Below are 27,985 nucleotides of genomic sequence, written 5' to 3'. Positions count from 1 at the left end.
ACACGGGCAGTGGGTGCAGCCCGTGCTAGCTCTAGGGCTAACACACCTGCTCTGGGTGGCCTTGGCAACCATACAAGATGGCGGCACTCCAACCTCGACCCAGGTTAAGCGTGATCTAGGTCTCCATAGAAACCGGGACACGCAGAATTCTCGTCTATTTTCTCACGAGACTTCAGCCAGCCCTCTCTTCGTTGCTTAGGCAACGGAACAGAGAGAGAAGTTTGGCCCTTTTGACCCGCCGTCTTCAGCGCTGGGCTCTACGGGTGAGTGAGGGGAACTGCGGCTGGTCGCTGCTACCATGGCAACGCGAGTCGCCGCGGGCTCCCGGCACCGTGCGCAGGCGAGAGAGGGGCCGAGGGGAGGGGGCGGGGCGCAGGGTGTGGCGTCCGAGGCACGGGGCGGTGATGAGGCGGGCTGCCGGCGGGTGCTGGAGCCGGAGCCCGGCGCAGAACCCTGGAGTCCTGGCTCCTACTGCGCGGAGCAGAGCCGGCCCCCGAGCTGCCTGGAGCCAGCCCGACCCCAAAGGTCAGACCGGGGAACCTGCCGCCTCCGGCCCCTGCGAGCTGCTGCTGGGCCCCGCGCCCGCTCGCTGATGAGAGCGGGCGCCCTGGCGATGCAGGGCGGCTTCGCTCCAGGCCCGCGCCGCGACCCGGCCGCGCGGTCCAGCCCTTGGGATGGGCCCTTGCGCTGGCCCCTAATGCGCTTAGCCGCAGGGCAGAACTAGGCGGCTTATCTCCGACGCGGGGGGGTGGTGACTGGCTCCTTTGCAGCGTGAACATTCATACGGTGGAGAAAGGTACGTTGGACAGCCCCGCGGGGGCTCCCAGCACAGGGCTGGAGTCTGCTGGAGGTGACTGAGGTCCCTGCTTGGCTTTGCATTGCTACTCATGCGCTGGGCAAGCCCCTGTCTGCGCTCCGTGCCTCATTTTCCCTACATAGGTAAAATGGAGTTAGTAGATCCCCACCCCCGTATTCACTCACTGTACCCAGCATACTGAACATAGCCGTTGTGTGGATAACTTACCCCATATCTCGATGTCTATACTCTGACCGGTTAAACTTTCCCCCCAGTCGGGGAGATTGCAGATTATTATGTGATCCTTGTTCCACCAGCTCCTAAATCGCATTTTGTACCCCTTGATAACCTGTACCTTATCCCCTGACAACCAGGAACTTCTATGCTTGAACTCTGTACCGTTGTTTATTTCAACATTATCTTAATAAAATTACTCTACTTCGCAGGGGGGATACTTGCTCTTAATTTGTTAATGAATTTGTTGCACGTTGCAATAGGTTGGGAGGAAGGTGTTATAAACATAGTGTCTTGTGATTTTATTTCTAGGAGCTAGAAAAAAATGTCTCAGAGGCAGACTGGAAATGTTCTGTCCAGAGCATTACAGATTTTACAACTGCTTTGTATTAATGGGGCAAATAAGTTAGCAAGGTCTACCAAAGGGTTAGTCTCATGAACTTAATGCAAAATTATGGTAATGATTAGTCTTCCCTCTACACCCTTTTGTTCATACAGAGTAATTTTTTTGTTAAGACCATAACTTTTTTGTTTTGTGTACTCTGTGTGCAATGTGATAGAGTTTAGGTCATGCTTAGAACTTTGCAACTTTATAAATGTTGAATTTCTTTCTTTTTGTGCATGTCAAGTCCCTGCCATGATTTTATTTTTATTTCTTAATTGGATTACGGTGCTAAGCAGTGTACAAACATATAACAAAGACAGCCAGTAATCTGAAGACCTTACCATCTAAAGCCTCGTCTATTCACAAAACTTTTGCCAGTATGTCTATATTGGTGAGAAGAATAAGTTATGCTGCCAAAAGCACACTTTTGCTTCTATAGCTGAGTCATAAAAAAAAATCACACCTGTAACAGGCATAACTAAGCCAGCAAAACTTTTAAATATAGACCTGGCCTAAGTGGAGAGCTTTTACAGCTGAATATGGTGGTCTGTGTGTAACTTTTTTGGTTTTTTTTTTTTAATGATTATTATCCAACAAAATAAAAACAGTTTTATTTACTTTACTATGCTGATTGAGGATTACAGTACAATAGAGACAGAGAAGTCTCACTAAATAATCCAGTTCACTCCTGTGCAAGGGCAAGGTGCTAGCTAACTGCACTTGAGAGAGAGATCCTTAGCTGGTGTAAGTCAGCCTAACTCTAGTGAAAGTCAGTGGAGCTATGCCGATTTACATCACGTGATGGAGAAGAATAGAACATATTGAATGAGTAGTGCACTGTTCTTATTTGTTCTGTTTCTTAATTTCTCAAGCAGTTTTTGTCCAAGTATAATAAAGCACCATACGTAATTTGGGACCGCTTAGCTCTCAAAGTTCCTTCCCATCCTGTCTCTGATATCCTAGTTCTACTAACCCATGCTCTTTTCATGTGTACCAGCTAGTTTACAAAGTACTTCTACCCTATGTTGGGGTCCATAACTCATGAATATGCAATTTGTAATAAGATGTTAACATGAAATATTGGGTTAGAAGTTTAATGGTAAACCCAGGATGGGCAGGGATGGTGTCCCTAACCTCTGTTTGCCAGAAGCTGGCAATAAGGGAATGGATCACTTAATGATTACCTGTTCTGTTCATTCCCCCTGGGGCACTGGCATTGGCAACTGTCAGAAGACAGGATACTGGGCTAGATGGACCTTTGGTCTGATCCAGTATAGCTGTTCTTCAGTATGAGACTATGACTAAGAATTAACTTATAGTTGAATATTATTACTTTGGTTGTACTTACCTAGTAAATGTAAAATTACCCAGAATAAAATATATATTATTAAAGCAGTATTTCTGATTATTAGGAATAGAAAGTTGAACTTAATAATGAATTAGTGAAGTTTATTAAGTATGTAATCAAAATTTGTGTGATAACATTCCAATATTTAAAGCAGAAATAGATAAATTCCTTTTTGGAAAATTTTTTGAGTAAACAATGAATATTGAACTCCAGAATTAAAACTTTAAGAAAACTGCACCAACATATCACAGAATGCGAAAGGACTATTATAACTATATATAACTTTATGAGAAGAATAAACAACACAGTTACTAAAAAGACTTTAAATTGATTGTGTTGATGAGTCAATGACTTGAGAAAGAACTGAAAGATAGACTTTTGCCAGACCACAACGCCCTCTCCTGGGCAAACACAAATAGGGCAGCTCTTCCTGACCTGTCATTGAAAAGACAGATTTCCAGCAATGTGATCAGCACGTTGCTCCCCCAAAATTTGCAACTATTCAGTGGGAAGGTGAACTATCAGATCTGACCATTTTTGGATAGGAATCCCCTGCATCCATATATTTCAACGGGAAACAACACCTATAAAATAATTGGACCTATGCCAGCCAAGGGTAGCTGTAACTGTACCAGCAAGGGTACCATCTGCCTACCAAAGATCAATGCTCCTACTATAAAGAAGCTGCCTGGTTCCATGAACTGTTGTCACTTCTAGCTGAAGTGAGTCACCTTAGAGTAAGTCTAACATTTCATCTCCTGAGAGAGAGGTACTCTTTTTAATTGAGTCTTTCATGGATAACATCCTTGGGGAATATTTGGTCCCAGGCATACATTTCTACCAGAAACCAACCTTAGGAAGGAGGTTGCCTTCCTAAAGAAATAGATAGCTCTTGAGCAAGATGGATTTTTGTGATATCAGTCTCCACACTGAATGGTGAGATAAAACAATCCTGCTTCAGTATAGAGACTGGGGTAATCACTGTTTTCCTGTCAGCAAACCCATAGGTGAACTCTGGACTCTGAAGGAAGACCAGAAGTTCCTTGGGGAAAGAACTATGTTGCTTTCCTATATAATCAACCAATTGGACCAAATTTCCATGTTGCATAATTCCAGGTTTAAAACTTCCATTGGAATATTGCCAAACTATTCTGTTCCAATAACTGAAAGACAGATTGTGAATAAATCCAAAGAACAAGAAGCTTACTGCGGTCAGCATAATAGAAACCTAAATTCCTTTCCATGCTAACAACCAAAAACTAGGCTCTTAGAATTGTGAGAGATAAGCTTTGCTATAGCACCTAAAGCACTGTTTTAACTAGCACTGTATTAATGCACAGATACGGTTGTATTCTTATTCTTTTAAGGCTGATTTAATCATTGCCCATGCTTATTAAAAATATGTTGGCTACTCTTTAAAGATGTTAACAACATGAAATTATAAGCATTTGGTTATATGCTATATGCTTTAAACTCAGCCTTTGCTGTGTTGTACCTTTTGGCGTTAGCGTTACTAGCCTGCTGCCTTTTATTCCAGTTTGAACTGCTTTAAAGGCTTAACTACTTAAACCCCTACTCTGACTGCCTTTGTCTATTTCCCTTTCATGCCTATTTTGCCAAACTAACAGGCACTGCTCTTGCCTGTGTCTGTGTGAGTGAGCAAGTGACAGGTAATTTCTTTTTCACCCTCCCGCTTCAAAATCTGCTGTTCATGCTGCTGTGTGTGCAGAGAGAGAGAATAACTTTTCATACTCCCCATTTCATTTAAACTGTAGTGTAGTCTGGACAAACTGTAGTTTGTCTATACTTATCCTGTTAAAAAATGGCCCTATCAGAATTCATTCTAAAATTATGAAAACCTACTAATTGCTGTCTTCGTTTTAGTTTGAGAGAAACCTCAGACTGTGAATGAAATTTCTTTGTCTAACTGAAGCTCTGAGAGCAAGTTGAATTTTGATATTCCTTTTGTGTCTTAAATTTCCAGCATTCACTCTAGACTTAAACATTTTCACAAAACATCCTCTTCCTCTAGATAAATTAACTGGGACTGCATTGTTGCATCCAACATTGCCTCTTAAAGACACCTTACTTCACCATTCTTGACTTAAGTCTTAACTTTACACTGCTGCATTTCATGGTAACTATACCTTTCATGCCTTTCATCATCTCCTAATTAACTCAGCTTAATCCTTATGCTATTGTAACTATTCTGTTTTGCTATTTAAATGTTTTGTGAAAATTGTAACAGTAATTATGCATGTGCGTACCCTAAATATTAATATTGTGCTTACAGTGGTCATATCATTTTGAAGTTATTCTCTTGACTCTCCCAGTCAGTTTTAAAAGCATTTTCCTGAGAGTATTCAAAAGAAGTTACTACTTGGCTTTACTAAAGCTTGTTTAGTTTAAAATGCTAAAATTGTATTGCCTTGTTTTATTCAATTCCTAATTCAGTTTAAAGATTGTGATATAGCTCAAGTATGTTAGTTCATAGAAACCTGGTGGTGTGAAGTGGATTTGCCTGCATTTATTTTGTGATTCAGTTGCCTCACTCAAATCTGTATGTACTCATAAAGTACTGTTTCTTTAATATGATTTTGAGTTATATTAAGGATTTGTAGTGCTGCCTTTTTCAGTCATGCTGTACTCTTTTAGTTGATTTTTCAAAGTGGTATTGTATCCTAAATGACTAATGGAATGACACAGATGTTTAATTGTGGTTATTTGTTTTGTTTTGTGGTATTGATGCTTTGATTTTTTTTATGTAGTTCTAGAATGTATACTCCTATTTTAATATGGTTTCTTTTGTGTAGTTAACATATTGTATCACTCATTTATTTACTTTTTATGTAATCCTTACCTGCTCATTATTTTTGAATAGTAATATTTTCTTTTATTTTTACTTCCATTACTAATTTTAATAAAAACTTTTCATTTATTTTAAAGTTGTTTCTTTGGTTGGTTGGCATTTTTTAATGCATGAGAAAAGAGTTCTTGGTGGTAGAATGTGGGACAAATTAATAGCTATCAATAACTCTATTTTTGGCTTTTGTATTCCCTGAACTACTCAGATGAGAAACAATCAGTTAATAATTCCATCCAATTGTTTCTCTCAATTATCAATTTTGATAGTTTGGTAATCAATTTTAAAATTACCTCATGCTCAACTCTTTGAAAGACATGTTTTTACCCCCACACCTAAATCCTGTTGTTTAAGCTGGAAATGGAGGCATTTTTAAATACATATTTTAAATGGGAACCAGTTATTTAGAGTTTGATTCTACAACTGCTTTGGATTTAGGACTCTCACTGGCTCCAGTCAAGTGTCTGATGTATCATGCTCTTCTTGTTTTGAATACTCTGTTCTATGGGAAGCTATGAAAGGTCTCTTCTAGGACATTGTGCGCCCCAGTTTGTTGCTGTGTTGGCTTTAACCTGTGAGAATTGTTTCAGTACCTTCTTTGAATGAACTAGTGGTGCCTATGCTGGTAACATGTTAAGGGAATAAATATATTGCCACTGCCACAGGCAGGATTGCCCTCCCCAGTATGTATTGTTATAATAAATGAAACATCTCCACTGCTGTTTTTATAGCTATTGAGAGAGAGAGAGAACAACAAAGAAAAACTGGAATGGAAGCAGTAGGAGAGATGTTATCTGGTACCAGCACTGTAGGTATACATGCAAAATTGGTCTAATGGTTAAAGAATAGGGACTAGAATTTAGGAGGTCATGGGTTCTCTTCCTACCTCTGCCAATGACGTTCTTTAAGACTGTGGATGAGTCAGCTTACTTCTCAGTGCCTCAGATCCCCATTTTACAGGTGGGAATGAAAATATCTCCCTACTTCATGGGTTGAAAGGCTAAATCCATTCATAATGGAAACCCCATTGGGAGCCTCTCTTGTAAGGTGCTATAGAAATACAGTAGCTAGGTGGTGGTATTGTCCACCACTTTACCTATATGCCACAGGTATCAACAGTATATTGTTGTGTGTCAATAAAAATCTTATGAAAATAAGGATATTTTCCCCTCTTGTAGCATTGCTGTAACACAAAGCCAAAATGAGTGACAAGAAAGACACTAATGACTTAAGAGAGGCTGGTGATTCAACAGAAAGTGCAGAATATGAGGATGATTTTGAAAAGGATCTTGAGTGGTTTATTAATGAAGAAAAAGAAGATGACGATGACCCTGGGGAAACAGAGGTATTTGATTAGGAAAATGCTAACTATTTTACAATAGACTTGCAGATTTTTAACAACTTGAACCCCACATATAATCAATGCAAAGTTTGATTTGAAATATGTATGTAATTGTAAACATGCTGATATTTAACTAGGAAAAGGGTATTCAGGATTCTAGTTGAAAGAGATGCAGTGTACATGGCTTTTCCAGTTACTCAGATCATTCCGGTCTTTAAAATAGAAAAGCCAATATTCCCTATAGGGACAAAGAGAATGTGCTTGGATCAAAAGTACTTCTTCCATTTCCTAGCTGGTGGTCGTGAAGCATTTGTGCAACTCCCATTATGAATTTTTTATGTTGCCTCATACCACTTTGCTACTCAAACTTTGGTTCATTCCAAATTACATGAAGATGAGAATATGGAGGGATGCAGTGAGAGAGGAATTAGTGCCAAAATGGAAGCTGATTATGAAATTCATTATTTGATAGGCTATGTTTGGTACTGCCCTCCTACCACTCTTGTTGTTCTTCTCTCCTTCCTGGCCTCTGTTGAGTGGAGGGACTGAAAGACCCTCCCCAATGGGACGCTAACAATAGAAATGAGCGCCATATCCTCCAGTTCAAGTGTAAAACCACATGGGATAGAACTCCCAAGTCCTACTGTTGCTGGGCCTTTTGGAGACCACAGCTTTCACATCATCACCTCTGGAGGCATGCAATCAGTTCTAATAGAAGGCTGAGCTCATAAGAGTAGGGCCTTTTTCCTGTAGCTTGCATCTCATCTGTGTGGTATATTTTAGCTATGTGACTGTTTTCTGTGTACTGCACCTTTGAATCTCTAAGGATGGCTATTTTGTATTCAGTTCAATGCAGACTGTAATAGGTGGGGGAGACTGTGCTCTCTCATAGCAACTTTACTTTCGTTCTTTCTTTTTTTGTTTAAGTTAACAGATCAGACTGAGAGCAAATGGTTGCTTTTTGTGTATGGAAAACGGGTTTGTGTTGCCTTCCTCTTGGTCCTTTGTAGCATAGCTACATAGCATACGCTATGTTTTAGGTCTGTAATCGAGTGACTCAATTGATTCAATCTCCCTGGTCACTCGATTACAGGCCCTAAAAGTGGCAATACTACAACAAAAAAAACTTCAAAAACAGACTCCAACGAGAAACTGTTGAATTGGAATTAATTTGCAAACTGGACACCATTAAATTAGGCTTGAATAAAGACTGGGCGTGGATGGGTCATTACACTAAGTAAAACTATTTCCCCATGCTTATTTTTCCCCCTACTGTTACTCACACCTTCTTGTCAGCTGTTGGAAATGGGCCATCCTGATTATCACTACAAAAGGTGGGGGTTTTTCTTGTTTTTTTTCCCCTCCTGCTGATAATAGCTCACCTTAACTGATCACTCTCATTATAGTGGGTATGGCAACACCCATTTTTTCATGTTCTCTGTTTGTGTGTGTATGTATATATGTATGTGTGTATATCTATATCTTCCTACTGTATTTTCCACTGCATGCATCCGATGAAGTGGGCGTTAGCCCACGAAAGCTTATACTCAGATAAATTTGTTAGTGTCTAAGGTGCCACAAGTACTCCTCGTTCTTTTTGCTGATACACACTAACATGGCTACTGCTCTGAAACCTGGCACAAACTGGTCTCTGGCGCAATTTGCTACTTTTCTGTTCCTGAACTTACTCAAGCAATCTGAGCATGCTCAGTAACATCTGCTGAAGCCTCTGCCCTTACTCTGCTCTCACTTGGAATCATGATGTGTGCTGTCTTCTGTTCATACGGACTAAAAAGGTGCAGAGGGGGCACGCTGGAGAGGAGGGATAGGCTGAATTTGTGCAGGAGAGAAAACTGTATACACAGGGGGGTAAAACAGACAGAATATGGGGCAGAGTCAAAATCAGGGATGGGGTAGAAGTGGGGTTAAGAAAGGAGTAGAGGCACTGCCAAACAGTGGCAAAGGGGAAAAACACCAGAATAGCAAGGGGCAGAGAGGATGAAAGTTACCCCAAATGGGGTGAGCAATCTGTAGTGTTTGCAGAATTAGGATATAGTTGGCAGATGGGCTTCTCCACCCCTATCCCCAGCAGGACAGCACATCTCATCTGCTTCTCGGGGCCAGCCAGAAAGGATAAGGAGTGGGGTGGGGGTGGCAGGGGCTCCTGGGAAGGGATGGTAGAGAGGTCCCTTGAGACCTGAAGCTCCTGACCATGACACAGAAGTTACTTTAGGTATTTTAGGAACAGTTACAGTAACTGGTTTTCAAATATCAGTAATGTGACATTTTCCCCCTTTTTTTAATTATTGCATGAACATGGCAAAAATCTGTTTTGTTTTGTGCTACAGAGTAACAGGTATGTCTACACTGCCCGTGTTACAGTGCGGCTGCTGCAGAGCTGTGACATGGGCAGTGTAGTCACACTTTATCGCCAGCTGAGAGCTCTGTCAGCGATAAAAAAATAACTACCCCAAACGAGGGGTGGTAGCTTTATAGCCGGGAGCACAGCTGTCTATACTGGCGCTTTTCAGTGCTAAAACTTTTGTCGCTGAGGGGTGTGTTTTTTCCACAACCCTGAATGACTAAAGTTTTGGCGCTGAAAGTAGCAGTGTAGATACAGCCTAAATATAAGAATCTTGAACAGAAGTGTTTAGCAACACTTCACAACTTAATTAAGTTGTGATCAGCTCTGCTAGAAGTAGAATGCTTGAGACCTGCTTCCAGCTGAATGGTCCACTATTGGCGCAATACTGCACAATAATACAGGTCTTTAAAACTCCCTGGACACACATTTACATGATACCCGTTGTAGTAGGTCCTGTCAGAACTAGGCATTTTCTGAAGTCCTTAAATACACATTTACATAATCCATACTTTAAGCAGTCCTGGAATACTTATTTACACAGTCGAGTGTGATCTCTCAAAAAAGCAACTGCAATCAATTGTCTACTCTCCCACAGTTCTGAGAGGGGTTTGCCTCTTTTTAAATAGCAAAGTGTAAGTTTTCCCAAGGACAAAAATGTAGTCCTCAGTGGAGTTTGTAGCCTGCTCAGCACAAAGAAAGTTTAGAGGGAATGTTGGCCACAGTCTTGTCGCTGACAGGTGCGCGCATGCGCACACCCCCCCCCCCCCCTTCCTGTTTGGAAAAGCAGCAAAGGAGTTTGTTATGCAGAACAGCAGGAACTTATGAAGATGTTTGAATTTTACTTAAGATCACGTAAGAGATGAATAAGGCATTCAGAGTGCCTTTTCATTAGACTCTACCAGGACTTATGGAGGTGAGCTTCTGTATGGTACCAGTAGTGTTAGAGGGTATAGTTATCTACGTAGCACTTTGTCTTCAAAGTGGGGTATAGACATTAACTATATGGTGTTGGTTTATTACTATATAGCTGTGTTTTCCCTCTGACCCCCTTTCTACTCATATTGGTTCTGATGTGTACCATGCAACAGAGAAGCCAGCCATCAGTCAGCCAGCCCTTTCCCAATCATCTTCCTCCTCCCTTCTGTCCTACCTCCACTTCCTTTCCTCTTTTCTCCTGTTTTGTCAAACTGCAATCCTGTTGATTTAAAAATGTCTTAAAACTCATGCATCTTATTTTTAATTAAAAACTTAAGCCCACATTTTTCTATAAGTGGTACATATACAGAGAAATATGATTCCAGAGGTCCCTCATTTGTGTAAATAAGATCACAACCCTAGAAGTCATGTGCTCTGTGCAGAAACAGAGAAACAACTGAATGTTATTATCTGGGATTATTTCTCCATTCAATTGAACATGTCACATATAATATGTATTCAAGGTTTGATTGTTATGCCATTAACATTCAGACATTCAGAATTATGTTTACCACACCAGCCTTAAAGATACCAATAAAATAAGGCATATGTCCTATATTTTTTTAAAAAATTCTTCACTTGTATTACAAAATACCTTTGATAAATTTCAACTGAAGTAATTAAAAAAATCCAAGTTAATTAGTTCCCCAGTTTGTTTGTTTGCTTTTTACATTTCTCTTAGTTTGAAACGTAAGGATGATTAGTCTGGTTCACTTTTGTTTGTACTATCATCCACTTCCAGTGAACTTCAGCTTCTAGATTTTGGGCACCACCACATTACTGCAATGTTTGGGTTGCAACCACTGCAGGGGATTTTTTCTCCTGTAAACTACTTAAATTAGAAGAAGAAACTTCAGCTTTAGTCAGTCTTTTATTTTCTTCTCTTGATGAGGTAATTGTATCAGCCTCATCCTTATATCCTGATGAGTTTAAATCCTTTCATGAATTGCTGAAGAGCATTGCTGACTCCGTTCAAATTCCATTAGAGGAATTAGAGGACTCATGACAAATGGGTACTAGAAATTGTTACCGCCTTTCATAAAATACTAATTCACACTTTTATCTCCTACAGTCCATCTCCTTGTCCATTTTTAGGAACCCCTCTACCGAGAGGTTTCTTCTACAAGACATAGAATTTCTGTGTTACAGTTGGGGATAGTAGAAACAGTATCCCCTCAACACAGAGGAGGAGAGGCTTTTATTCCAGATACGTCCTTATTTCACAGGAGGATGAAGACCCGTTTTAGATCTCAGACAGCTAAACTCTTCAGTTTGTCATTTAAGAATCAGAATGATCAGCTTAGTCTCAATAATTCCATTGCTAGTTCAAGGAGATTGTTCTCGAACTCAAAGATGCTTATTTTCACCTAGATGAAAGCACACAAGAGCTTCCTAAGATTTATCATCAATCCAGATTGCTACCAACACAGAGTGCTTCCGTTTGGCCTATCAACAGCACCAGAGTATTCATGAAGATGTTAGTAGTAATATCTGTGTCAAAAAGGGATAAGTCTAGTCGTATCTAGATGACTGGCTAGTCGAAGGGAGATCTTATTGAAAAGCTCAAGAGTCAGTGCCCAGTCCTCTTCATCTCTTCCAAAATATGGGGTTCAGAATAAGAACAATGCAAAGTACAGAGTTTGTAGGAGTGAGATTGGACTCTAGGGTAGTCAAAGCTCAATTGGCCTTGTGAGAGGTTTCAGACCATGTCCATTGAATAAATCAACTGCAGTCAAGTCCTTGAATAACCGTAGGATATTGTAGCTGTCTGCCAGGTCACATTGCATTATGTACCTACATAACACCACATGACAAACTCCATCTTTGTTGTTTGTATCTTTGTTTGGATGGGAAGCCCATCTAGATGGGCCCCTAGTGCAAAGAACCTGGATTCCACAAGAATCTTGGTTTACATCAACATACTTGAACTCAGAGCAGTTTACAATGCATGCAATCAATTTCTGCCAATTATTCCAAATCAGTCCATTTAAATTGTTAGACAACACAACAGCAGTATATTACATAAGCAAACAGGGAGAAGGATATTCTTCCCTCCTGTGAAAAGAAGTAATAAGACTCTGGAATTGGTGCACATGCCATCAGATCACTCTGTCAGCAGTTCATTTACTGGGTGTACAAAACACTAGCAGGTAATGTCAGCAGGCATTTTTTCAGGGATCATGAATGACTGCTTTTTGACTAGGCAGTACAAGCCGTCTTTAGCTGTTGAGGTCAGCCAGCAGTAAATCTGTTTGTAACGGACACAAACAAGAAATGTCAGAAGTTCTCTGCAAGAAAAGGACAGAGTCCAGGTTCTCTGATGGATTGTCTTTCAATTTCAGTGGTGAGAAACCCTAATGTACACATTCCTGCCAATTCCTCTTCTTCCAAGGGTACTGAGAACAATCAAAGCAAAAGTTATTTTGGTAGCTTTGAGATCGCCACGATTATCTTGGCTTTCAGAGCTGCTTCATTTTTCCATCCGTCCTATGATTTGTCTGCCTCTAACATCTAACAGCCAGTATGTCCTTTGGCCTGTGCCGCTTCCAGCAGCTCCCGTTAGCCTGGAGCAGCAAACCGCGGCCACTGGGAGCCGCGATAGGTCGAACCTGCGGACGCGGCAGGTAAACAGCCCGGCCCGCCGGAGGCTTTCCCTGCACAAGCAGGGGAGCAAGTTTGGGAACCGCTGCTCTAGACAAAGGAACAGTTGGCCTTCCTGATCCATCCACCCTTCACCTGGCAGTTTGGTATTTAGATAATGTCTGAGTTAGAGAGATCATGTTCGTCTGAAGTCCAAGTAATCCTAATCAGTAGTAGGAAATGTTCTACAAGAAAATCTTATGATGCACAGTGGAAGAGGTTTGTATCTGACTGATGTCAACTCTTACCCTTTTAATCTAGTATATCAGAGATTTTTGGATTACATTAGATTGTTAAAAACCTGGGATATTTCACTCAGTTCTCTTAGGGTGCATCTAGTGGCCATTAGTGCATTCCATCCATCTATAGACAATTCTACTGTATTTTTTTTCACCTTAACACATCTAGATGACTGAAAGGCTAGGGAGAGTATTTCCTCCAGTGTTTAAACGTATGCTTATGTGGGACCTCAACCTAGTTTTGTCAGTCTTAATGAGACCACACTTCCTTGCTTTACCGGCGGTTTGGAAGTCACCTGCAGTGGAATACACATAGGGACAAGCACTCAAGAAACAAAAGTTACTTACCTTACAGTAAATGTCATTCTTTGAGGCGTGTTGTCCCTATGTGTATTCCAGTACCCACCCTCCTTTCTGTCTGCTTCAGATAACTTTTAAACTATGTGGATTCATGGTAGAGAAGGAACTAGAATGTTTGATCCTGCACTGCCCTATATATCACTGGTACTGGGCACTAGGATAGGTAGGGCACATACATGGGTCAGACAGGCACTGCTAGTAAGATTTGTCTGATGTCAGAGACATGGAGCATGTGCATTAACAGTAGAATATAGATTCATAGATATTGAGGATCATAATGGTCCCTTCTGACCTTTAGTCTGACCTGCACAATGCAGGCCACAGAATCTCATCCACCCACTCCTGCGATAAACCTCTCACCTATGTCTGAGCTATTGAAGTCCTCAAATCGTGGATTAAAGACTTCAAGGAGCAGAGAATCCTCCAGCAAGTGACCCAGGCCCCATGCTACAGAGGAAGGCGAAAAACCTCCAGGGCCTCTTCCAATCTGCCCTGGAGGAAAATTCCTTCCCGCCCCCAAATATGGCGATCAGCTGAACCCTGAGCATATGGGCAAGATTCACCAGCCAGATACCCAAGAAAGAATTCTCTGTAGTAACTCAGATCCCATCCCATCACAGGCCATTGGGCCTATTTACTATGAATATTTAAAGATCAATTAATTGCCAAAATTATGTTATCCCATCATACCTTCTCCTCCATAAACTTACCGAGTTTAATCTTAAAGCCAGACATGTCTTTTGTCCCCACTGCTTCCCTTGGAAGGCTATTTCAAAACTTCACTCCTCTGATGGTTAGAAACCTTTGTCTAATTTCAAATCTAAACTTCCCGATGACCAGTTTATATCCATTTGTTCTTGTGTCCACATTGGTACTGAGCTTAAATAATTCCTCTCCCTCTCCAGTATTTATCCCTCTGATATATTTATAGAGAGCAATCATGTCTCCACTCAACCTTCTTTTAGTTAGGCTAAACAAGCCAAGCTCCTTGAGTCTCCTTTCATAAGACAGGTTTTCCATTCCTCGGATCATCCTAGTAGCCCTTCTCTGTACCTGTTCCAGTTTGAATTCATCCTTCTTAAACATGGGAGACCAGAACTGCACACAGTATTCCAGGTGAGGTCTCACCAGTGCCTTGTATAACGGTACTAAAACCTCCTTATCTCTACTGGAAATACCTCACCTGATGCATCCCAAGACTGCATTAGCTTTTTTCACGGCCAAATCACATTGGCGGCTCATAGTCATCCTATGATCAACCAATACTCCAAGGTCCTTCTCCTCCTCCGTTACTTCTAATTGATGCGTCCCCAGCTTATAACTAAAATTCTTGTTATTAATCCCTAAATGCATAACCTTACACTTCTCACTATTAAATTTCATCCTATTACTATAGTTTACAAGGTCATCCAGATCCTCCTATATGATATCCTGGTCTCTCTCTAAATTGGTAATACCTCCCAGCTTTGTATCATCCGCAGACTTTTTATTAGCACATTCCCACTTTTTGTGCCGAGGTCAGTAATAAAAGGAGTGGTCCCAAAACCGATCCCTGAGGAACCCCACTGGTAACCTCCCTCCAGCCTGACATAGGGACAATGCATCTCGAAGAATTCCAGGTACTGTGAGATAGCAATTCTTTTCTGAGTTATAGGAATCCAAAAAGACTTAGAGAAATCTGCAGAAATGGGACATGTCAATAAACCTGGAGCTCAAAAAAGCATTTGTGTTCAAATCCTCAAATATTTCTCCTTACAACTAGGACTTTTCAGACAAAATGAGCTATTTTTAACAAATATAGAAGGGGGTCAAAAAATAAGGAGAGCTGCTTGCAACTTTAAAAGGTGAGCCATGAACATGGCTTAAAAGTACTGATAAATCATTTTTCTTGATAACCATGAATGCATGTACAAAGTATTTTGTATTCCTTTATATTTAATCCTGTGCATTAGATCTTGACAGATACGTCCAGTAAACTGAGTTTTATCTCTTTCCATTTTTATGCTACATAGTGACAAAAATGAACTTTTGAACACTACTAACACCTATATTTTAATGACTCACTTCTGAGCGCTGTCCTGTTTAAGCATGGTTGAAAAATTGTGCCTTGGTCACATACTTCATATACCAAGTCTGAAGCTGATACTGGATTTTTTTTATGGATTTTATGAGGGAGCGAAAATCAAGCGTCATGAAAACTGAGTTATAACCTTATTATGTGATCATGTACTAAAAGATCCTCTTCCGATGAATATTTGCAGAGGCTGGAAGGGGGTAGTGCGCTGTGAGAGAAGCAAAGCCCTGATTAGGGGGTGGGGCTTCTCTGATTGGCGGCTTGTTAAGGCAACAAAGGAGCCAGAGGCACAGGAGCCAGCCAACAGAGCCAAAAACAGTGGAGTCTGAGTGGGAGTTCAGTGGGAGGGGGCAAGCCCCTGTTACTAAGGGACTGAGAGTGAGTTCTTGTGTTTTTGGGTGTGTCTGTGTGCATGTGTGTGTTTTCCAAATTGCAGAGGCTGGTAGGGGGTAGTGCGCTGTGAGAGACTCTGACTGGGGGTGGGACTTCCCTGATAGAGGGCCTATAAAGACAGTGAATGGGCCAGCCAGCGGCACAGGAGCCAGCACAACCAGCTGAAAACAGGGGAGTTTATAAGGGAAGTTTGTGTAAGTGGGTGTGTGGTATTTGGTTTTTTCTGTTCCTTGACAGAACCTTGGGAGGGAAGGCTATGACAAATACAGAGGCAGCAGTGGTAGTGACCCAAGGAATGGAAGAGACAATGAAGATGACCGGATGCTATGGGAGTCTATTATTCTAGAGCAGGTACCCAAAAAGAGCTTGCTTTGTATGAAGTGCTGCCTAATAGAGCTGATGGAAGAGAAGATCTGAGGTTTGGAGATGCAAGTGGAAACTATGGTTGAATTTCGAGAGGGGTTTCGAGCAGATGATTGCGGGAAGGCACGAGGCTTAAAGGAAAAGTCAAGAGTCACAGATGCAAGATGAAGTGGTAGACTGGGTATGGAAAGTGGTTAGTGGAACCATGTGACTATGAGAACTAGGTAGAGGAGAAGGCTAGTGAGGGAGAAATAGAGCTCAGGAACAGGTTTGCTGAGTTGGAAAATGAAGAAGGGGCACAGCAGGCAGTAACAAGGTGGGAGGGCAAGGAAGAAAAGATTGGCTAGTTCTGTAAGAAGAGAGCCTGAGTTCAGCGCCCCGGGAGGATACAGGAGGACTTGCAGAAGATTGCAAGGGAGAACAAAAGACAAGAGGACTTGCTGCCAGAAGGAATAGGAGGAGGGCCAAAGATTCACTCCAACACCAGGAAGAGGCAGGTCTATGTGACTGGTGACTCCCTACTAAGAAGAACCGACAGGCATGTTGCCAGAGCTGATCCAGAGAACAGAGGGGTGTGCTGTCCGCTGGGAGCAAAGATAATGGATGTGGACCTGAGGCTGAAAAGGATCCTAATAGGAGCAGGAACGAATCCACTGATTTGTCCTTCATGTGGGAACAACTAATCTTGCTAGATTCTTTCTGGACTGCATTAAGGGAGACTATGCCAGGCTGGGGAAGACGCTTAAAGAAATAGAGGGTCAGGTGATCTTCAGTGGGATTCTTACTGTTCATAGAGGATGAGAATGAAGATGAGACAAGATTATGATGATCAACTGATGGCTCAGGAAGTGGTGGAAGGCTTTGGGATGTTTGACCACTGGGAGGCATTCATGAACAGAGGGCTGTTCTCATGGGATGGACTCCATCCGAGTAGGGAGAGAAATAGACTTCTGGGATGGAGGTTGGCACAACTGATTGAAAGAGCTTTAAACTAGGAACTTGAGGAAGACACTTATGTAATCTCCATGCCTGATTCTGATGACCAGGAGGAAAATCAAGGAAGAGAATACATCAGTGGAGAAAGGAACAGCAGTGGGTAGGATAATGGACATTAAGAGGAGAGAGAGTTGTTGTTAGTGCTGTGGCGTGTTGCTGTTCTCGGAGCTCCAGTGTCAGCTGCACTAGCAGACAGTGCAGCATGTTAATTCAGCAGACCTCAGTGGTGTTCATAAGAGAGACCACAGGCTCGGTTCAGTGGCACAAGGCCCTTGGACAGGCTTATTGTCAACAAAGCATGGTACTAGCGCCCCATAGGGGCTACAGGTACACCAACACATGTATGCCCATGACAAGGTACCCCCTCAGTCAGTACACCAGGATGCTGTCCCCTTGGTGATTACAAAGTTGCCCCTCCTATGACTTCTCCTTTTATACATTAATACAAACATGTTACGTATTATACTCCAGACATTGTTAGTTGCCACCCTTATCCTTGTTCCTGCTAGTTTGAACAAAACATTCTTATCCGTTGTCCTGTCCATCACATCCTTATCTTATGAGGGGTCAATGTGTTCTTGTACTATTTCTTTGGGATGCGTTTAGGTAGTTTTTTGAGAGATTTGTGTTTTTGATACCATTCTGTCCAGTCAGGAATGTGCTTACTTGGTGTTAGCTGATACCTAGTGTGTTGTTTTGCCAAGGCCAAGCCTACTCTGGTTCACAGCCTTTGGCTCACACTGCTAGTTATGCCTACGGCTCCAGCAAGGCGTACAGTAGTGTCAGTACCAATGAAGCCAACAGTCAGGTAGGCAATACTGGCAGTAGAATGACTACCCAATTGGGTGAGGAATCTGGGCAAAGCCAAGCAGAAACAACTAAGATATTTGTATACCAGTGCAAGGAGCCTGGGTAACAGAATGGAGGAATTAGAACTACTGGTGAAGGAAGTGAAAGCAGATATTATAGGGATAACAAACATGGTGGAATAGTAATCATGACTGGAGTCCAGGTATTGAAGGGTATGTGTTGTTCAGGAAAGACAGAAGTAAAGGTGGTGGAGTAGCATTGTATATTAATGATGAGGTAGACTGTAAAGAAATTAGAAATGATGGAATGGATAAAACAGTCTGTGTCAATATCACTTTCGGGAAGAAAACTACCAGAGGCTCCCCTGGGATAGTGCTTCGGGTATGCTATGGACCCCCAGGATCTGACTTAGATATGGATAGAGACCTCTTTAATGTTTTTAATTAAACAAAGACTACCGGCAATTGTGTTATTAGGGGAGACTTTAGCTTTCCAGATATAGATTGGAGGACAAGTGCTACTAATAATAGTAGGGCCCAGATTTTTCTGCATGTGACAGCCGACGTGTTTCTCCACCAAATAGTTAGTGAACCGAAAAGAGGTGAGGCCATTTTAGATTTGCTGTTGGTGAGTAGTGAGGACCTCATAGAAGATCTGATTGTAGGAGGCAGCCTTGGTTCAAGTGATCGTGAGCTAATTCAGTTTGAACAAAAATAGATCTGCAACTAGGGTCCTTGATTTCAGAAGGGCAAACCTTAAAAAATTAAGGGAATTAGTTAGGGAAGTGGACTGGACTGAAGAACTCAAGGAACTGAATGCGAAGGACACTTGGAATGATTTAAGTCAAAGTTGCAAAAACTATCTGAAGCCTGTATCCCAAGTAAGGGGAAAAAATTTGTAGGGAAGGGTTGCAGACCAAGCTGGATGAGCAAACATCTCGAACAGGTGGTTAAGAGAAAACAGAGAGCCTACAAGCAATGGAAGATGGGATGGATCAGCAAGGAAAGCTACCTCTTGAAGGTCAGAAAGTGCAGGGAAGAAGTGAGAACTACCAAAAGCTAAGCAGAGTTGTACCTTGCAAAGGAGATTTAAAATTAATAGTAAAAGGTTCTATAGCCATATAAACAAAAAGAAAGAAAACAAATAGTGGGAACACTAAACACTGAGGATGGGGTGGAGATTAAAGATAATCTAGGCATAGCCCAACACCTAAACAAATACTTTACCCTTATTAAAAACTGAGGCAATGAGAAGGTTAGATACAATGGCAGGGTGGCTAATGAGGTTACGGAATTAGAAATTACCACACCCAAGGTGAAAGTCAAACCTGAACAATCTAATGGGACTAAATTGGGGGGGGGGCATCCAGGAATATTAAAGGAACTGGCAAATGAAATTGCAAGGATTTTAATCGATCTATGAATTTAAGACTGGATAATTGCTGCTATAGTACCTATTTTTAAGAAAGGGAAAAAGTGACCTAGTAAACTACAGGCCTGTTAGTTTGACCTCAGTTGTATGCAAGGTCTTTGAACAAATGTTGAAAGAGAAAGTAAAGGATATAGAGGTAAGCAGTAATTGGGATAAAATACAACATGGTTTTACAAAAGGTAGATTGTGCCAGACCAACCTGATCTCCTTTGAGAAGATACCTGTTTTTTAGACAAAGGAAATGCAGTAGATCTGATCTATCTAGATTTCAGCAAGGCATTTGATACAGTTCCACATGGGAAAGTTAGTTAAATTGGAGAAGATGGGGATTAATATGAGAATTGAAAGGTGGATAAGGAACTGGCTAACAGGGAGACTACAATGGGGATCTTACTGAAAGGTGAACTGTCAGGCTGGAGCGGGGAGGTTACTAGTGGAGCTCCTCAGGGATTGGTCTTGGGACCTATCTTCATTAACATTTTTATTAATGACCTTGACGCTAAAAGTGGGAGTGTGCTAATAAAATTTGAGGAAGTCACAATGTTGGGAGGTATTGCCAATATGGAGGAGGACCAGAATATCATGCAAGAAGATCTGGATGACCTTGTAAACTGGAGTAATAAAAATGGGATGAAATTTAATAGTGCAAAATGCAAGGTCATGCACTTAAGGACTAACAAGAATTTTTGCTATAATGTGGGGACTTATCAGTTGGAGGCAACAGAGGAGAAAGAGCTGGGTATATTGGTTGATCACAGGATGATATGAGCCGCCAATGTGATGTGTGTGAAAAAAGCTAATGCAGTCCTAGGATGCATCAGGCAAGGTATTTCCAGGAAGTGTTAGTACCATTATACAATGCACTGGTGAGACTGCATTTGGCATACTGTGTGCAATTCTGGTCTCCCACATTTAAGAAAGATGACTTCAAACTGGAACAGGTTTAGAAAAGGGCTACGAGGCTGATCAGAAGAATAACGTACCTTATGAGACGTTATAATGTACCTTGGCTTGTTTAGCCTAACCAAAAGAAGGCTGAGGGGAGATACGATTGCTCTGTATAAATACATCAGAGGGATAAATACAAGAGAGGGAGAGGAGTTATTTAAGGTAAGCACAAATATTGATACAAGAACAAATGTATATGAACTGGCCATCAATAAGCTTAGGCTTGAAATTAGACAGATTTCTAACCATCAGAGGAGTGACGTTCTGGAACAGCCTTCCAAGGGAAGTAGTGAGGGCAACAAACCTAACGTTTATCTAGATAAGTTTATGGAGGGGATGGTATGATGAGAATGCCTACAATGGCATGTAACCGATGTGTGACTGCTAGCAACAAATATCTCCAACCACCGGTGATGGGACACTACTGGGGGAGAGGTCTGAGTTACTACAGAGAATTATTTCCCAGGTATCTGGCTGTTGGGTCTTGCCCACATGCTCAGGGTCTAACTGATTGCCATATTTGGGGACAGGAAAATTTTTTCTTCGGGGTCAGGTTGGCAGACACTCTGGGGGTTTTTCACCTTTCTCTGCAGGATAGGGTACGGGTCACTTGCAGGCTTCAAGTACTGTAAATGGTGGATTCTCTGTAACTTGAAACCTTTATCATGATGTGAGGACTTCAGTAACTCAGCCAGAAGTTATTGGTATGTTACAGGACTGGGTGTACTCTGCAATGTTCAGGAGGTCAGACTAGACGATGATGATGGTCCCTTCTGGCCTTAAAGTCTGAGTAATAATTCTGAGTAATATGCTCAAAGGGGCATATTCAGTTCTTTGCCATGGGAGCTTAAACTGTAAATTTCCTGATTTCTGTGGTTTTAGAGTCCCAACCTCAATGATATATTATGCATGTATAAACTACCCAGTGTTAGTTTTTAACTTATTAGAGAGGTTATTTCTTATACAATTTAAAAAGGAGGACTCACTTTCTTTTTAAAATCCTGATCAGAATGAAGAGGATGTAGAGGCAAATATTGACGAAGACAATGAGGAAAGAGAAGAATGTGTAGATCAGCTTCCTCAGCCTGATGCAGATCTGGAGGAGAGTCCACCAAATGAAGAAAAACCTGTATCCGTACTCGAAGTTAAACCATTGGATCATACATCTGATACTGACAGTGAAAGCTCTATCCAGGAGTCCAAGCTGGAAAACCAACAGGAACTGGATGAGGAAGATGATGAAGAAATAAAGCGCTATATTTTGGAAAAGATCGAAGAAGCCAACAAGCTGCTGGAGAACCAAGAACCTCTGGATGAGAATAGAGAAAGGAAACTAAAATTCAAAGATAAATTGGTAGATCTGGAAGTTCCCCCTCTAGAAGATACGGAAGCTTATAAAAATGATCCTGAAAGTGAAGAGGCTGTTTCAAGTAGGCTGTCTCAACTGCATATTTCTAATGAGCCAGGACTGGAAAGCATGTCTTTTTCGCTTAATGGTGGCAAGGATGAGGAACACAAGGATGGCAAGATCCTAGTAGAGAAAGATGGGAAGTTTGAACTCTTGAGTTTACGTGATATTGAAAGCCATGGCTTTCTGCCCCCGATAAGTGTTTCTTTCACTGACATTGAAGCTCAACCTATTTCTCCTAAGTTTTCCCATTCCATTATTTTTGGCGCTCCCAGTCTAAGAAAGGAAGAGCCTTCAGTGCAGCAAGGGGTAAATACTTTCTTTCCCATTGGAGAAGAGTTTGTCTGTTCCCCTAAGCCTCCACCTAACCCTAAGTATCGCCCAAACTCAGCTATCAACATTGCAAGAAGTGGGGGAATGGGAAGAACTCCCCGCAGGGTGCAGTCTGCAAATGTTCCTTTGAGAAGCTTCACCTACGGTCTTTCACCGAAACAAAAAGAGATGCAAAAACAGATGCAACAAAGGAAAGAGAAACTAAGGAAAGAGGTGAGAGTACAAAGGAAATAACCAGAACATAGTGATCACCAGACCTCCTGTGTTTCTCAAACTTAATGGGAAATATTGCTTCTCAAAAGCCATTCAGTTGATCATTTCTTCCATTTCCCCAATGATGTAATAATACTTTGCACTTATAAACCAAATCCACAAAAAACCCTCTTTCATTAAAAACTAGTTAAGGCAACGCTCATGCATGGAAAGCAAGGAAACGTCCATTTAATATATCCATAAACATGCCTACCCCCATCACATTCACCATTTTCACTGACACTCTTCCTTTCTGTTCATAAGTCCCATACATCTCCATGTACAGTAACTGAGTACACACACATGCCCCACATGCCATCACATTTCAATCCAAAACCTTAACTCTGACCTCTGTGACATTGTTAGAATCTGTATGCTGAATAAGTATGTGATATATGGTTTTCCCATGGGGACCTGTTTGGGAGTTAAAGGTTTGCATTGAAGTGTGATTGTAAGGAATGTGGTGTGTGTAGTGTGTTGATGTATATGTTGGCAGTATATGGAACTTATTTAAAGAGCGGCAGAGTCTGTTGGTGAATGTGGTGTGTGGGGGTGAAAGTATGCTAAAGAAGGCTACTGTAACTGGACATTTCCTTGCTTTTAAAGGTTTGTGTGGGTGAGTGTTGCCCTCAAGCAACCTCAAAGGTTTCCTTTGTGGGAATTACTTGCGTTTTTTATGTAGGGGTTCAATGGAAAACAACTCAGGTACTCAACTCTCAACAGTGTTATGTAGGACAGCAATTTCAAACAAGACATAGGGCTTGTCTACACTTGAAATGTTGCAGTGCCACTGCTGCAGCAGCGCTTCACTGAAGGCACTCACTGCCTACACTGATGGGAGGTCTTCTCCTATCGCCATAATTAATCCACTTCCCCAAGAGGTGGGAGCTAATTCTCCTGTCGACCTAGTGTTGTCTACGCTGGGGGTTAGGTCGGTTTAACTGCATCTTTCGGGGGAGGTAGATTTTTTTTTTTTCCACACCCCTGAGTGATGTAGTTCTACTGATCAAATTCCATTGTGTAGAACGGGCCTTAGACAGACCTATTTGAGTAGGCTAGATCAGTGCCTTTATTTTATAATCATGTACTAAAGAGAAGAAACTGTACTAGGATTCCTCTTGGCTCTCAGAAAAATAATATGTAGTAGGAAAAGTAAGTTTCTGAAAGATTAAATGTGTAGCAGAGACCTCAAAAATGTGTAACAATTGTCAGTTTTTGAAGACAATTGCTAAAAGATTTCAGGGAAAAAGATATTTGGACTTCAAAGGAGTGGTATTTTGGTATTTTGTAATGAATTTTGAAAACAGGTCAGTGAAACTTATTTTAAACCACTTAGAGCCGTAGGGTAGATCTGGTTTAAAGTGTCCTGACCCACTTCTACTGAACCTCCAGTGATTTGAGACAAAGCATGGAAGGCTTCTGGAAATTGAGGTTGTAATAATAAGGGTTAGAATGAAAGCCTCCAAATATAACCTTAATCATAGAGGTGCTCAAGGCCAGTTTTCTCCTCAAGATAGTATTGACTTGATGTGTCCGTTGATTATTCCCATTTCTCTCAGTATGTTTTAGGGCAAGTAATTAAGACTATTTGTGGTGTTTGCTCTGACGCTGAACCCCCTTGCATGTGTCAGACTAACACCTTTCTTGTAAGATATTACTCAATCCTTAATTTCACACAAGGAAGCAGCACAAAAAAAACAACAGGAAGAAGAAAAGAAGAGAGAGAATGACATGGTCTTTAGAGCTTGGTTGCAGAAGAAAAAAGAACAAGTGCAGGAAGAGAAGCGAATTCAGCGTGCAAAGGAACTAGAAGGCTCAAATAGTAGAGTAAGTTAAGACCTCTCCATCCCATACACGTTAAGTGTGCTGTAGGTATTCAGAAAAATTGAAATTTACACCTATTTTGCTCAGCTCAGCATTATAAAAATAAACATAGCAAGGAATATTCCATGTTTGCCACACTGTTTTCTCTTAAAAGTGCTAGAACTGCTCATACCTCGGTATTTTCCAGTTTTAACAGGATGAACTTGAATCATGCAACAAGCTGTGCTCATGTGACCTTTATGGTCCTAGGATCACTTATGAGAAATGTTACTATATTGCATTTTAATATGATGATGATTTAGCTTTGCCCTATGGTGAATCACAACCAGGAACTAATGTTTGTGAAGTGTCTCCATTAGCATTTATTTACAGTTGTGTTAGCAAGCAATTTACACGCGTTACAACGCAGCCAAAAACTCTAGTCTTAGAACTAGGGCTTTGTGTCTCAGGTTCTAAAATGGGGGCAATAATACTTAATAAGGTTGTGAGGCTAAATTCAACATTGTTTATAAAGTATGTTTCATAACCTGGGATGGAAGATGCTAGAGAAGTTCAAAGTAGTACTGTTATATTAATTTCAAAGACAAACAGCATATTTAATTGTGTGTGTGTGTGTGTATGTGTATGTATGTATGTGCGTGCGCTTTATATAGCAGGAGAACAGAGATCCAGAGGAAGCTTTCAGGTTATGGCTTAAAAAAAAGCACCAAGATCAAATGAAAGAAAAACAAACGGAAATCCTTAGACGCCAGGAAGAGTGCCTGTACTTCCTTCCAAGAACAGAGGAATGTGACAGAGCCTTTAAACAGTAAGTCTATGGCTCTTATTTTCTATGGAGCAAGGAAATCTGAATGTTGTGTCTTTCAGCAACTTAAATTATAAAATTTATTTTATAATGCAACTTTGTTAAGCATCTGTTATGAAAGCTACATTTCAAAATGTTTGAAAGGGAAGCAACATATTTTGAATGAAGTGAATTATAGTGGCTGGGGAAAGAAGTGGATTTCAGCAAAGATTTGAGAACTAGCCTCCCCTTTGTTCCTATGGGTGTAAGAGCCTTCTCCTGTGTTGTTCCTAACATCTGGTACAGCCTCACTCTTTCTGCCTCATTGATGCTCACTCTTCTTCCAAATTTCTCCTTTAAAACCTCTCAATTTCTTTTTCCCTGTCATTATTTAATGCAAGTATTTTGGGATGCTGGTTGTATGAAAAATCTACAAAATAAGGCTGTTTTATACTATATGCTCTAGCCAAGGTGCACAACCCAGTGCTGAGTGACTTTCACCTAGTAAAGAAAGTCCAGCTAATGTTTAAAGCAATTAAAATATCTAGATCTGATGCTGGCTGAAAATCCCTTTACTATTTTAGTTTCTCTAAACCAGAAAGCAAGATGTTGTGAAAAACATAGCTTACTGTCTAATTTTTAACCTTTGTAAAGTATGTGGGGGACATTCTTCCTCAGAATTGAAGGCAGAACTGGCCTATCAGATGTGCCATCCTTTGAACACAGAAATGGAGTCCTTTACATTCTTCACAGACTATGAGAACTACATCCCTTTTAAGCCCTGATGTTTTGGGGGGCCTGCAGTCTGAATATCCACAGATGCCTAGGGCCAGTCCTGACTAGTCTGGTGAACTCACTTTCAGTTCCTCTGACCCTCCTCCCAACCTTATTGTACTCCTCCAATTGAAGCTTTCAGCCAGTGCCCTCCCCAGCCCCCTCCCAACATCACCAACTCCTGCTGGTTCCCAGCCTGCTGATCAAGGTGCGACCCCATAGTAAGAAGTTGTATTGGGAACATAGGCTGTAGATCAGTAAAGGTTTCTGGAAACGGGACTGCATTTGCTTCAGGCAAAGGTCCCACTCTTCCTTCTCACTGCTGACACTCTCTTGTAGATCTGTCCCACTAGTTTCCCTGATGTGCTTTGACCCTAGAAAACAATTAATTCCTGGATGTAGCCTGTTTGCTAAGTGATGCAGTGGCTTTAGTTAACTCTACCCATTAAGAGAACAGTTGTCTGCTTTGAATACAGCCAGAAGTGATGGCCAGTGAGTGGTCAAAAGCTTTTTTTAATCACTATCAGTGCTTCCAAACTTGTTTTTCTCCACAGATGGCTAAAAAGAAAGAGACAGGAAAAGCGAGCAGAGGAACTGGCTGCCAAAGAGCGATCGAGGCAACTTAGGCTAGAAGCCAGAAGAGCAAAACAAATCCAGAATATCCTCTGCACCATTTCTGAACCTAAATCCTTCCGCTTCACAGACCATTACAGCTGAAGGTTTGATGTGTCTCGAATATTAGTGTCAGCTGACATACCTATTATGGCTAGAGCTGTGGTTCTTGACAGCCAGTGCCCTTTTATGGTATTTGAAAATCTTTAAATAATGGTTTAAAAATTTTCTCTTAACTGACAATGCATTTACTACTTACCATTTATTTATTTATTTATAATTTGAAATGACAAACCTGATTCTGTTGTGTGTATGACTCAGCAGTGCTCTCAATCCCACTGAGCCAAAGTGAGAATAAATATCCATATAGCTGTGGCAAGTTTGCTTTGCTTTAGTTGTTTGGTATGTTCATGCAGGGGACAGTGTACCCTATATTTATCTTCGAAGAGACCACAATGGACAAAGTGACATCTCACAGAAGAATCACTATTTCATTCTTCTGTTTCTGGGCTAACACCTCACTCATATAGCTCAGATTACATTCTGAGCTATATCTTCTTAATGAACCCTTCCAAATTGTACTTACTGACAGGAAGTAAAAGATGAGTTCTTTCCTTGCCACCCATCCTGGTAAAGGGCAGGGGAGAACATTCTATGTCAGGGCTTGTTAATTTGAGAGTTTTGCAAGGGTGCTTTAATTTGTTCCATGACTGGTTATGCAAGAGGTTCAGACTACATTGATCAGTGTTCCTTCCCTTCTACCTTTAGAATCTATTAATCTAATTCCAGGGTGGCCAGCCTGAGAAGGGGCCAGAATTTACCAATGTACATTGCTAAAGAGCCACAGTAATATGTCAGCAGCTCCTCATCAGCTCCCCTCCTGCTCCCAGGACCTCCTGCCTACTGGCAACCCTGCTGATCAGCACCTCCTGATCAACTGTTTTGTAGCATGCAGGAGGCTCTGGAGGGGAGAAGAGAGAGGGGATGAAAAGGGGTGGAGTGGGGGCAGGGCCTGTGGCAGAACCAGGGGTTTAGCAGTGAGCATTGGAATGTTGGCACCTGTAGCTCCAGCCTGGGAGTTGGTGTCTATACAAGGAGCTGCATATTAACTTCTGAAGAGCAACATGTGGCTCCGGAGCCACAGGTTGGCCACCCCGATCTAATTGTTAAAGCAAACCAAGCTGGAACAACGTTGGCTCTAATTTCTGTGTCCCTATCTTGATAATCTAAAAGTCATGCTGTTCATTCCACCATCGATGTAGGAATGGCTGTATTTGTTTGTTTTTTAAAGAGAGTAAATATGAACCATTTTTCAAACAGTTTCAACTGATTTCATTCGAGTTCTTTGCCCACACCTTTAGCGAGCACATAAGTATTCATGCTCACAAGTGGTATGGGCTTTACAGTTTTTAGCCTGGTCTACACTACGCTATTTA

At 41.4% G+C, this 27,985-nt stretch overlaps 1 protein-coding gene across 9 annotated transcripts; it reads left to right on the top strand.

Annotated features, from left to right (window-relative positions):
• The first annotated feature begins 142 nt into the window (after positions 1 to 142).
• On the top strand, positions 143 to 27,524 carry CCDC181 (coiled-coil domain containing 181). Of its 9 annotated transcripts, none has more exons than XM_074973738.1 (7): positions 325 to 340; positions 4,392 to 4,433; positions 6,805 to 6,971; positions 21,572 to 22,516; positions 24,236 to 24,382; positions 25,033 to 25,187; positions 26,492 to 27,513. In XM_074973738.1, the coding sequence occupies exons 3-7, from the start codon at positions 6,828 to 6,830 to the stop codon at positions 26,652 to 26,654; spliced, it is 1,554 nt and encodes a 517-aa protein (XP_074829839.1). In that variant the 5' UTR covers positions 325 to 340; positions 4,392 to 4,433; positions 6,805 to 6,827; the 3' UTR covers positions 26,655 to 27,513. The 9 variants fall into 9 exon arrangements, with proteins under 9 accessions (XP_074829843.1, XP_074829851.1, XP_074829872.1 ...); XM_074973730.1 differs by lacking the exon at positions 325 to 340 and adding an exon at positions 376 to 525; XM_074973714.1 differs by lacking the exon at positions 325 to 340 and adding an exon at positions 612 to 796 and having other exon boundaries at positions 26,492 to 27,512.
• The last annotated feature ends 461 nt before the right edge of the window (positions 27,525 to 27,985 follow it).

The sequence above is a fragment of the Natator depressus genome, chromosome 1 (genome assembly GCF_965152275.1).
Source record: "Natator depressus isolate rNatDep1 chromosome 1, rNatDep2.hap1, whole genome shotgun sequence".
Classification (NCBI taxonomy): Eukaryota; Metazoa; Chordata; order Testudines; family Cheloniidae; genus Natator; species Natator depressus.
This window is presented reverse-complemented; position numbering and strand designations above follow the sequence as displayed.

Coding starts and splice junctions, on each gene's coding strand:
- CCDC181 (XM_074973750.1), top strand. CDS start 6,828: ATGAGTGACAAGAAAGACACTAATGACTTAAGAGAGGCTGGTGATTCA. Junction 6,972..21,571: donor ATGACCCTGGGGAAACAGAG/GTATTTGATTAG, acceptor AATCCTGATCAG/AATGAAGAGGATGTAGAGGC. Junction 25,188..26,491: donor TGTGACAGAGCCTTTAAACA/GTAAGTCTATGG, acceptor TTTTCTCCACAG/ATGGCTAAAAAGAAAGAGAC.